The sequence below is a fragment of the Arvicanthis niloticus genome, chromosome X (genome assembly GCF_011762505.2).
Source record: "Arvicanthis niloticus isolate mArvNil1 chromosome X, mArvNil1.pat.X, whole genome shotgun sequence".
NCBI lineage: Eukaryota > Metazoa > Chordata > Mammalia > Rodentia > Muridae > Arvicanthis > Arvicanthis niloticus.
This window is the reverse complement of record NC_047679.1, coordinates 56,383,953-56,395,401: the sequence shown is the minus strand read 5'-3', so window position 1 is coordinate 56,395,401 and position 11,449 is coordinate 56,383,953. Positions and strand designations below refer to the sequence as shown.

Genomic DNA, 11,449 nt, shown 5'->3' with positions numbered 1-11,449 from the left:
TTGTGGTCACACAGTCTACCACAACATGTAGTAATATCTTGTTTGGGGAACTGTGCTGGACAGTTGTAGTCCAAATTAAGCTTGTGGTATCAGCTGTCAGAGGCACCAATGCCAAATCCCTGGCACAGGGGCTGGCTGTTTGGAAGGAGAATGAGACAGAGGGGCATGGCTGCTGTGGGGTGTGCCTCACTGTGGTCCTTCTGTGTGGTGGTGGGAACACCTTGAGATGCTTCTCTAAGAGGACCTGCTTTGGACAGTGCCCCCCTCACCCCCCGCCAGTCAGATTGTTTTGCCCCAGTTCTTCAGTCCTCTACTGATTTTCTGAAGAAATGCAGAGCCAGTGCTGCCCACCATAAAGGAAGCAAGGTCACCTAGGGGTTCCGGACCTGAAGGTCTTTCTCATGCAATCGCCTCCCCGTTATGGCCTGCCTCTCGTTTGGGGCATGTGTGATTTACAGCGATGGCTTCCAGTCCTTCTTTTCTTTTGTTTAGGGAGCTCTGGGCCTCTTGTATTATTGCTCAGGCAGGGGAGAAAGAAACATGGAAACTTATCGAGAGTCGGTTGCTGGGAAGTGAGACTTTGTACCTCCTGTCTGTGTATCTTTGTGCTTGTTTGCATCCTTAACTGTGCCAAAAGTGGCACCAGCCCCCAACTAGAGGCCACCACCCAAGCTCTGTCTACCAGGCTCCTGGACATAAGCCCATATAAATGTCTTTAATTCACAAGTTACCCACTTTCACGTATCAGAAAACGGACAAGGGTAGAAATGGACAGGTGACATTGCTCCTGCAACAGTATTTGAAAATACGGTGGTGTGTTTGGATGCCAGCGATGGTTAGGGTCGGCATAGCTTTCATTTGGACCTGAGAGCCCTGTGCCATTGTGAGTAAAGAAATAATCAACCAGGAGCCATGACAATGTCTACACTAGAGGGAGAGATTTCCAGACCGTGTATTCTATAATGGATAATATTAAATACATACATGTAACTGAGGCCACACCATAACAACAACAACAACCACTACTACTACTGCAGCAGCAGCAGCAGCAACAACAACAGAAACAAACTACCTAATTTGAAAATAGACAAAAGCCCCAAATACATGTTTTGAAAACAAACAAATGACCAATGTGCACAAATGTGCTTACAATCTTCGGCTGAATGTGATCAATCTCCTCTGATCAGAGTAGGGCCTGGTTATTACTTAGATGGGAGACTACCTGGGAATACTGAATGCTGTCAGGTTTAAAATTAAAAAAAAAAAAAAAACAACAGTAAAAATGAAAAACAAAAAAGATTTTTTTTTCAGAAAAGGAGTTAGGAAATTGTGAAGGACATGGGTCCCAGAAGTCTGTACGTGTTCAGTGCTGATGCGATTTTCCACTAAATACCATGCATGTGTGCATATTTGAAGTTACAGACGTAACACTGCATATTTGGAGGGACTGTTTGTACTTCACGCACAGGAAGTACAGCGTCTATCCTATAGAAAAGTTCACTAAAAATAAATTAACATCTCAAACATAAAGCTACAAAAAGCAAAATCAAGCAATGGGGGATACAGATTAGCTGTTCTGCAGTCAGAAGCTTGTGCCAGTGTGCCCTGTTTGTCCTGTGGGATACAGGAATCAAACTTACATCCTCCTACTTGCTCCTCAAGTGCTTTAGCTCTGAAACCCCACCTCCAGCCCAGTTGGGACCCACTGAATTTGAGAAGACATCTCCAATGAATTAACGTTTTCTTAAGGGGAAAAAATGTATTTTAGGTTCTTGACATGTTATTGCTTCCAAACCCAGGAAATGAGGAAAGGTTGTTCCAGACATGAATGCCTGCACTTAATAGAAAAATTCCCAGTTGGGGACTTGTCAAGAGTCCAGTACTGTTGTAGACAAAGTATCCTGTGGGGATGTTTTTAAGTAAAAATGTTTTGCTTTGGTTCCAACTTAGATGGCACAGATCTTATTAAAAAGAGATTTGGACATTTTAGAAGGAGATGGGGAGCACTCACATCTTCCTCACATCTACACCAGAAAGTTGACTTGTATAACACGAAACAAGCATCACTCTGTAATAAGTGCCACTACTGACACTTCCTAATATGCCTGACTGACCCTTCTGAATTGTAGAGAATAGCTAGACTGGGCATCTAAGCATAAATCATATTTGATACCCAGGCTTTGCTTTTCTCGCCAGTGAAGTGAGACATAATGGTATTAATATCTCATTCCAGAATTTAACTAATATAGTATCTAGCATCTGCAGGATGTCAAGCACAAGGAGAGAGCATCGGGAGGCTCATCTTCCGTCAGTAGCTTGCCTCTAGACTGTGGAGTCTTTGAGGGCATCTGGCCAATTTTGCCGTCCCACTCGCCTTAGCCTGCTGCCAGGCACAATAGAGGGACTTAAAGTGATTGATGAGGGAAGCCACAGTTCCTGGGAGTAGTGGAGTTTTTTGAACTCAGTTACTATTTATTTATTTATTTATTTATTTATTTATTTATTTATGGTATTCGACCATCAGTGGCATAGCTTGGTAATAAAGAAATGTATGTTTGACTTTTTGAGAAACTGCCACAATCATTTCCACACAGGCTGTACCAGTTCTGTGTCCTACCAACACTGAATAGGCTTCTCTCTAAATACATGCCACTATTTGTTGTAATCCTTTTTCTTTTTTATTCTTTAATTCTTTTTTTTTATAGTCCAGTCTTTTCATCTCTCTCCTGGTCTGCCCTCTGAATGTTCCTCATCTCACCCCCACCACCCCCCACCAGGCCTCCCCACTGCCTGGGGCCTCAAGTCTCTCCAGGGTTAGGTGCATCTTCTTTCACTGAGGCGAGACCAGGCAGTCCTCTGCAGTATATGCGTTGGGGGCCCTCATATCAACTGGTGTACGCTGCCTGGTTGGTGGTTCAGTGTCTGAGAGATCTCTGGGGTTCAGGTTAGTTGAGACTGCTTGTCTTCATATGGGGTCACCCTCATCCTCAGCTTCTTCCAGCTTTTCTCTAATTCAACCACAGGGGTCCCCTGCTTCTGTCCATTTGGTTGGGTGTCCATTGCTTGTTGGGCCTCTTGGAGGGAGGCCATGGTGGGCTCCTGTCTGTAAACACACCATACATAGAATCAGCAATTGTGTCAGGCCTTGGGGCCTGCCCTTGAGCTGGATCCCAATTTGGGCCTGTCACTGGACCTCCTTTTCCTCAGGCTCTTTTCCATTTTTGTCCCTGCAGTTCTTTCAGACAGGAACAATTCTGGGTCAGAGTTTTTGACTGTGAGAGTTCAACCACATCCCTCCACTTGATGTGATGCCCTGTCTTTCTACTGGAGGTGGGCTCTACAAGTTCCCTCTCCCCACTGTAGAGCATTTCATCTAAGGTTCCTCCCTTTGAGTCCTGAGAGTCTCTCACCTCCCAGGTCTCTGGTACATTCTAGAGGGCCCACCCCCCCCCCCACCTCCCAAGGTTGCCTGTTTCCATTCTTTCTTATGGCCGTCAGAGCTTCAGTCCTGTTCCAATCCCCCTCCAATACCTGATCATGTTCTCCCTTTCCTCTCCCTGTCCCCTTTCCCACCCAGATCCCTCCCTCCCTCTTCCCTGCCCCCACTCCCACCATTGCTTTCATCTCCCTCCCAAGTGGGATTGAGGCATCCTCACTTAGGCTCTTCGGATTGTTAAGCTTCTTGAGTTGTGTGGATTGTGTCCTGGGTATTCTGTACTTTTTTGGCTAATATCCAATTATTAGTGCGTACATGCCATGCATGTCCTTTTGAGTCTGAGTTACTTCACTCAGGATGATATTTTCTAGTTCCATCCATTTGTCAGCAAAACTCATGATATCTTCATTCTTAATAGCTGAATTGTATTACAAATAGACTTGAAGACCCAGAAATAAAACCACCCCTTACAGACACTTGATCTTTGACAAAGAAGCCAAAAATATACAATGGGGAAAAAAAAGAAGCCATCTTTAGTAAATGGTGCTTGTCTAACTGGCAGTCTGTATGTAGAAAAATGAAGATAGATTCATATTTATCACCCTGCACAAATCTCAAGCCCAAGTGGACCAAGGACCTCCACATAAAACCATATACACTGCATCTAATAGAAGAGAAAGTGGGAAAGAGCCTTGAACTCATTGGCACAGGAGGAAATTTCCTAAACAGAACTCCAGTGGCTCAAGATCTAAGATCAAGAATTGATAAATGAGACCTCATGAAACTGGAAAGTTTCTTCTGTAAGGCAAAGGACATAGTCAATAGGACAAATCAGCAACCTACAGATTGGGAAAAAAAAAAATCTTCGCTCACCCCACATCCGATAGGGAGCTAATATCCAAAATATATAAAGAACTCAAGAAGCTAGCCACCCAAAACCAAACAACTCAATTAAAAAAAAAAAAAGGAAGAAGAAAAGAAAAGAAAAAATGTGGCAGAGAGGTAAACAGAGAATTCACAACAGAGGATTCTCAAATGGCTGAGAAGCACTTGAAGTGTTCAAAGTCCTTCGTGGTCAAGGAAACACAAATCAAAATGACTCTGAGATTCCACCTTATTACACCAGTCAGAACGACTGAGATCAAAAACTCAGGTGACAGCAAGTGTTGTCGAGGACGTGGAAAAAGAGCAACATTCCCCCATTGGTGGCGGGATTGCAAACTGGTACAACCACTCTGGAAATCAATCTGGAGGTTCCTCAGAAAATGGGACATGGATCTACCTGAACTCGGTCTTTTAGAGTCAGATAAAGTTAACATGGGGGAAAGAAACATCATGTCATGGGCCCCCACGAGGAAAAGATACAACACTGCTAGGCAGGTGTTGAGTAGACCAAAGGTACATAGAAGTAATCTGTCACAACTAAGAAATGGAGTAAAGAAATATTCCTGGCCAGGAGAACAAACCTCAATTTGTATTAGAACTCTGGAATACAGGGGGACTTGGGGAGAAGGTCTGTGTTGGTAACACATGAAGCTGTTTTGATCTAGCATTGTGTGTTTAATTTTAGAATATGTCAAAACATATGTTATCCCCCGGTGGTACACCATTAAAAAAGTTAAGGTAACCTTAGCTAGCCATGTTTGGAAAGATCTATAAATGCCAGGCACTGTGTTCACAAAGGAGTGAACAGAGCCACAAATACTTCCATGCAGGCACAGTATATTTGTGATTTGTTTGAAATAGATGTTTGAAATCTACAGAAAGGTTGTTTGCTAATCTTTTAATAGAAACGGGCAAGGAAGGAACAAAGAAGAGCAGAATAAAAGAAGGAGAGCTGGAAGCAAGGAAGAGAAGGAGACAGGCAGGAAAGGAAAAGACATAGGGTGACTGGGGGGGGGGATGAAGAGTCGAAGGAAAGGCGAAAGTGAGTACAGAAAGGGAAAGCCAGAAAAAAAAAATGCATTTCACCTGAAATTGTTGGTGACAGGTTACTAAAAGCAGCAAGAACTCAAAACAAGCCCCTCAACCCATGTCCTAGTTAGACTTGGCTTCCAGGAGGCCAAGGTAACATTGTAAACAAAACAAAACAAAACCCAACAACACAGAACTGTTTTTTTTTTTTTTTTTTTTTTAATGAAGTCAAATGCAGAGAAAAGCCTTGAAACTTATGTGTGCATCTTCTGGTACAACGAGATTTAATATGGTGGCTGACTTTAGGAGCAGTGCGGCAGTTAAAGAATCATGTGCATTTCTGTAAGTCAGATGCAAATGAATCATCTCTGACCACCCTCCACCCTCAAGCAGATATCAGACACAAGAGCAGCGATGCTCTAGAGTGTCCTGGGATGGAAAGGACATAAGGTGCACCAGGTAGGAATGTACAAAAGACAAAACCAGAAGCAAACATGGAAGAAACAGAACTATGACAGCTCCACATAAAGGGAGAGCCTTGCAGAGCTGAGGACTAGGAAGACTGGGTATCCCGTGGATAGCGGTTTCCCTATTAATCGATGCCCCAAATCAATGAAAATGGAATCCAAACTCCGAATCAATGAAAATGCAATCCAAACTCGTTGCAACCGAGTTTACTGGGGAGCTGGCATGCAGATTCTCATATATACATGGAAGGACAAAAGACAAGGGACAGGGAACTTACATGTGTGTCTGGGAAACAAGAATCAGGGACGTTTCCTAGCAGACATCGTGTCATGCTTTGGAGTGACAAAGTTCAGGATAAAGAAATTGGAAAACAATGAATAAGTAAGTAAGTAAGTAAGTAAATAAATAAATAAATAAATACGGAGAGCAAAATTTAAAAATAAAATAAAACAAAATATAAAATAGTGTAGAACTATCAGAGAGCAAGGGACTTATCCCCGGAACAGAAAAGAAAGGTCAGAGACGGACTCCAACAAGATGTTCCCAGACATTGGCAAGTGTTCTCTGGGGTTTAAGATGACTGCTGAATGAGAAAACACGATGTGAGGATGGAAGGTGGTCCATGCCAAACTCGGACGCTTGATTTTGAAAGGACACACAAGAGCCAAGCAAGTAGACCTAGGTGAAAGTGTATGCACCCCACCCCACATTATTTCGCCTCCAACTAAGTTTGGGGACCCACCACAGGAGAGTACAAAGCTCGATTTGTCCCTCCAATGCAAGCAGGATTATTTAAGTGAGCACCGGTAACCAGGGAAGGCCTCTAGGTGCCACATCAGAGCGTAGGTGGAAGTGGGTCTCAGAGCAGCCAGCGGGGGCGCCCTTCTGAGGGACGAGCACCGGAAGCTCACTGGGCTCTGAGGTAAAGCAGGAAGTGGAGCCGAAGGCCAGGGCGTGAGGAGAAACGAGGACCGAGGAACAGAACTACTGATTCCGAAGGACTGGAGTCTCGGGTAACTAACCACTGGTGGCATGAGGAATGTGACCTTCATACTCTTCTGTGCCCTTCTTCTTTCCTTCCTCCTGCTCAGGTGCCATTTCCTTCGCTTTTAGGCCTCTTTGAGGCAAAGCCTGCTGGGGATGGGAAACGACACAGAGGAGGCGCCCCAGACCCCACCAGGGCCTTCTGCCTCCTCCACAGGCTCTGTCCAGTTCACGAGGGCATTGCCCCAACCACTTCAGAGAGCAACTATCTCCAGGTTGTCTGGCAGTCTGGGACTTGCCCGAGAGCAGATGAGGCAGGTAGAGGGTGAGAGGGAAGAGGGAGCGCCATTTTGGCCCAGCCCCAACTGTTAAAGTGTTGAGACGGCTCTGGAAAATGGGTGGACAACAGGGGAGCGAATGTGTGGATTCGATGAAAGAAGAGGGTATGTGGTGAGGCAGCGGAAAGCTGAGTCCACCAGATAGTTTGGGCGACGTGAGGGGCTGGTACTCCACGTGGGTGTCAACAAACATCTGTCAGGTGTAGAAAGCCAGGAAGGGAGGAAACAGTAGGGGAAAAAATATTAAAAATTTGAAAAAAAAATACTGGGAGAAATCTGGGTGGATTTCATGAGAAAACTCTTTGAAGCCCAGCATGTCACTAGTTAGCCCCTGTTGGTCTCAGTCGTGGTCGCCCTATCCCAGGTTCCTGGGTGGAAGGTTTTTAGGTACGGTTCTAGTGTCCACTGCCTTCAGAAGAACAATATGATTTCATGGGCGGGGAGGGGAGACTTGTGGTGTGGTGGACAAAAGGGAAATCGGTGGGAAAGGGGAGCAAGGGCATAATTAAGACTGTGGTGTTAGAAAACCTTGACTGGAGGGTGAAGGGAAAAATTGAACACCGGGCATCCGTGAGACTGCTGAGTTCTTGGTGCATATTTTTTCCCATGTGGGGAGTGAACGAATGCGAGACACGAGCAAGAAGGTTGTCTTCCAGTGTCCAGGCTTTCTCGTGATTGTCGAGGCAGGCCTGGGGCTGCTGGCAGATTCCTGGAACTGGGATGTGTGGAGTGAGTCTGAGCAGATCAACTGCGTAATAGAGCCAGTGCCAAGAGGCTGTTGGCATTGAGGTGCTGGGTGTGTGAGACAACATGTGGAAGACTGAGACTATGTGATTACGAATGAATGGGAGATGAAGGCCGAAGAAAACCAGGAGAGAGAAAGTGATGCTGGGGGGTGGGGTGGGGGACCATGTTGGAGAAGGAAGATTCTCATCCCCAGAGCCAGTTTTCTTTGCTTGTTTGCTTGCTTGTTTTGGTTTGTTTGGTTTGGTTTGTGTCTGGGGAGGGGTTGTTTTTGTCTTTGTTTGTTTGTTTGTTGTTTTGTTTGTTTTTCTGTTTTTGTTTGTTTTTTTGTTTGTTCCTTTGGTTCTACCCGGGAAAGAACAGTTACTTTAGGGCCATAGGGATACAGTGTCATCTCTGTTCTCAGCCTAAGAACCATGGAACCAAAAGACAAGGTAGCTGTTTCCTACCGGCCCTCTACCTCGGAATGTAACGTGGGGAAGAAGACTGGAGCAGCACCGCCTGCGATCGAACCTAGCCTCAGAGGACGTGCAAATCACCCTGGCAGAGGCCACAGTTGTGGCACCAGGACCCAGGTCAGGTGTGAAATCCATTCTTCCCAGTCTCTGGTCTGCTGGTGTTCCAGTTGGGTGCATCCTTGGGAGTATGGTGTCCGGGAGGGCGAGGGGGTCAGGTTCCCTTTGCACATGACTAGCAGGAGTCCTTCAAACCCCTATTGCAGGGACCACGGCGATGTCCTGCTGGCTGTGGGTTCTGAGAAAAGGGGGCATAGTGCACCGGTAAAGAGACGCCAGATTCGACTACCAAGAACAACTGTCTCCCGCAAACCCCTCAAACAGGCCAAGAAGACCCCTACCAAAGGAAGAGGTCTCGGTGAGTGTCATTGACTGGGGAGGGAGCCTGAGTTTGGTTGGAGAGAAGCAGGGCACGAGTAACCCTGTGACCAGCCCTGCCACAGAAGTGCAGTGGGACCTTGGGCAAGGGTACCCTGGACCTCAGGGGGACCAGGTAGGAAAATAAAACCCAAGGCATCATATCAATGGTAGACTGCACTTGTTTGCAGGTGTGTTCAAAAAGGTTGATGGTGGGAAGTCCTCAGAATGAATGGTGTTGGGTGTCTTCAGATGAGGCTGGTGGGCAGCGGGTGGGGAAGAATTCTTGGTCTTTTACAGCTGCAAAGGAGTACCCTGTGTCCCAGCCTGAAGACCTGCCTCCAACAAGCCCCCAGGAGGTAAGGAGAATCTGTTGCTAAAGTGGGAGGCTCCCACCGGTTACTGTCAAGACCCCTTTTAACTGTGTCTTCAAGTCAGGGCTCTCGCCTCTAACCGGTCAGCATATTGCCTTGTGCTGGCATTGGGAAATGGCGCTTCACCTTGGGCCTCAGTCTTCTCAGCAGCAGTTGAGCAAAAGACTGGAGGGGAAGGGGTCTGCAGAGGTCTTCAGAGCCCTGACATTCTAGATTCCTGCCATTGGACCAACATTTGCCCATCCCTCCTCTCTTCCTGGCCCACCTGGAACCCAATCTCCTACCTTTGATCTCCATCTCTACAGGAGAGCCCCCACGGGTCTCAAGTATATTGCAGGCCCCCAGCACTTTCACCTCTGCCCTCCATGGCAGTGCCCTCCGAGCAGGAACTGATGGGCCCTCCTTCCATGGAGCTTCATCGTGGGGCTTTTGCCTTGTCCAACCCGTGAGTAGAAAGGGACCGTGCAGCTGCTTGTGTCTTGTGTCTGTGTGTGTCCAGACCTGGGCTTAGTGCCATAGGAGCAGGACGAGGGGCATGTTGGGAGGGAGGGAGGAGGAGGAGGAGGAGGAGGAGGAGGGGGAGGAAGAAGAGGAGGAGGAAGAAGAGGAGGAGGGAAGGTGGCTGGGGGAGAAGGCTAAAGTCAGACTGAGGGGCAAGGAAAGGAGGCCTCTCCAGCTTTGGCAGTTCCTACTGCAGAGACTTGGTACAAGTGACTTTATTTTTTCAAGCACCCATTTCCTAGCGGTCATTTTGGCAAGAGTATTCTATACCTGTCACATTGAAAAAAAAGCACCAGCACAGGGCCTGCTGCCACACAGTGGGCCTTCAACACGTGGGTTGGGCACTGTTTCTCTACACACTACCGATGAGTGAGATGGGAGGGTCCTGATGAAACCTAGGGTCATGGTGGAGAAGGGCCACAGAGGCCCAGGGCAAAGTCCAGAGGCCAACAGAGAAAGGCTCCTGGGAGTGCCCCAGGCTTGTCCCTCATGATCTGTGGTGACCTGGCAACGTGCTGGCAAGAGCCAGTCCCTGAAAATGGAAGGTCACTGTATCTCTTTAGGGACTTTGCAGTATATTAAAATGCAGACACTTGTGGCTCCCTGGTGCTTTCTTCACTGCATATCTGGGAGAGAATTAAGAAGAGAAACAGAAGCTTGTACAGATTAATTTCTTAGGGAAAAAATGTGTCGGGGGTTGTAAAAAGGAAAACAGACTGCAGGACAAAGGGCATGTCCAAGCCACAGGTCTCCTTTGACTTTCCACCTTCTGGTGTTGAAAAACCCTGCCAGTCTCTCTCTACTGGTGCTACCAACCCAACCAAGTGTTTAATTAACCCTTGCCTCTTGTTTCCAGATGCTCAAATATGATCCTCCCGCCATGTACCTCCAGCGATCATCACCATCCTCTGGAGCCACAGGTCCCTGCAGAGGAGCAGGAGGGTTCTGGAAACTTGGGTGGGAGGAGCTACGTTGATGTGTAGGGTAGACCGTCTGGTCATTGGCAGTGGGCACTGGAGGCAGCTGGGTGCTGAGAGGGCATTTGTGCTTCTGAGAAGAGGTGTTAGATGCACAGCTCCTGTCCTCCTCACACCTGTTTCTTTGCAGGGCTCCGGTGCCTATGACCAGGCCTCGGTCTCTGCTACCTTAGAGTATCAGGAAACACTGGAGGCTGCCAAGGCCCTGATGACTCTGAAGAACTCTTCTTGGACCTGGCACCAGACCCACAGCTAAACAGGTAGCTGGCTTCTTGAAAAGGAGCGTGGGATGGGGATAGTTGGGAGATGGGAAGCTCTGTGGTAAGTTGGTCATAGCTGGGTACACGGGGTCAGTTTTGGTTGGAATGACTTTGGGACTGGGTACACCAGTCTTCTGAGGCTGACTTCAGAGAGCGCATTTGGAGGATTATTCAGAGAATGCTAAGCATCTCAAGTTTTGTGTCTAGCCGTAATTGGCTGGTGCCCTGATGTCGAAAGAGAAGGAGTCTGGAGCCCCTAAGGAGTTGCAGGGACTGACCCTAGAGCAGGCAGCATATCAAGTGCAAGACATAGAACTGGGCACCCTGATTCCTCACCCAGCCCTGTGTCCCCAGTCTATTGCTCACTGTTGTTGTGGAATTTCTACCCTGCCTTTGACCATTTAGTTCTCCGACAAAAGACACACACAACCTTTATATTTACAGTAAGCCTCAAAAAGCACAAGAGCTGGACAGATATCTACCCGCTATGCTATTAGAATCTACTTTCCTATTGATGACCCCGAGTTATTACTCACTATGTTTTGTTTGGGCTGCTCTTAACTCTAATTGGCCAGCCCTTG

The 11,449-nt window shown here is 47.1% G+C and overlaps 1 protein-coding gene across 1 annotated transcript; it reads left to right on the top strand.

The window, feature by feature from the left end:
* Window positions 1-8,290: 8,290 nt before the first annotated feature.
* On the top strand, window positions 8,291-10,864 carry LOC117695534 (doublesex- and mab-3-related transcription factor C1-like). Its single transcript, XM_034486430.2, has 6 exons — window positions 8,291-8,464; window positions 8,606-8,757; window positions 9,057-9,115; window positions 9,436-9,575; window positions 10,488-10,551; window positions 10,739-10,864. Exons 1-6 carry the CDS (start codon window positions 8,301-8,303, stop codon window positions 10,862-10,864), a joined length of 705 nt encoding a protein of 234 aa, XP_034342321.2. The 5' UTR covers window positions 8,291-8,300.
* Window positions 10,865-11,449: the final 585 nt, after the last annotated feature.

Coding starts and splice junctions, on each gene's coding strand:
- LOC117695534 (XM_034486430.2), top strand. CDS start 8,301: ATGGAACCAAAAGACAAGGTAGCTGTTTCCTACCGGCCCTCTACCTCG. Junction 8,465..8,605: donor GGCACCAGGACCCAGGTCAG/GTGTGAAATCCA, acceptor CCCCTATTGCAG/GGACCACGGCGATGTCCTGC. Junction 9,116..9,435: donor CTCCAACAAGCCCCCAGGAG/GTAAGGAGAATC, acceptor CCATCTCTACAG/GAGAGCCCCCACGGGTCTCA.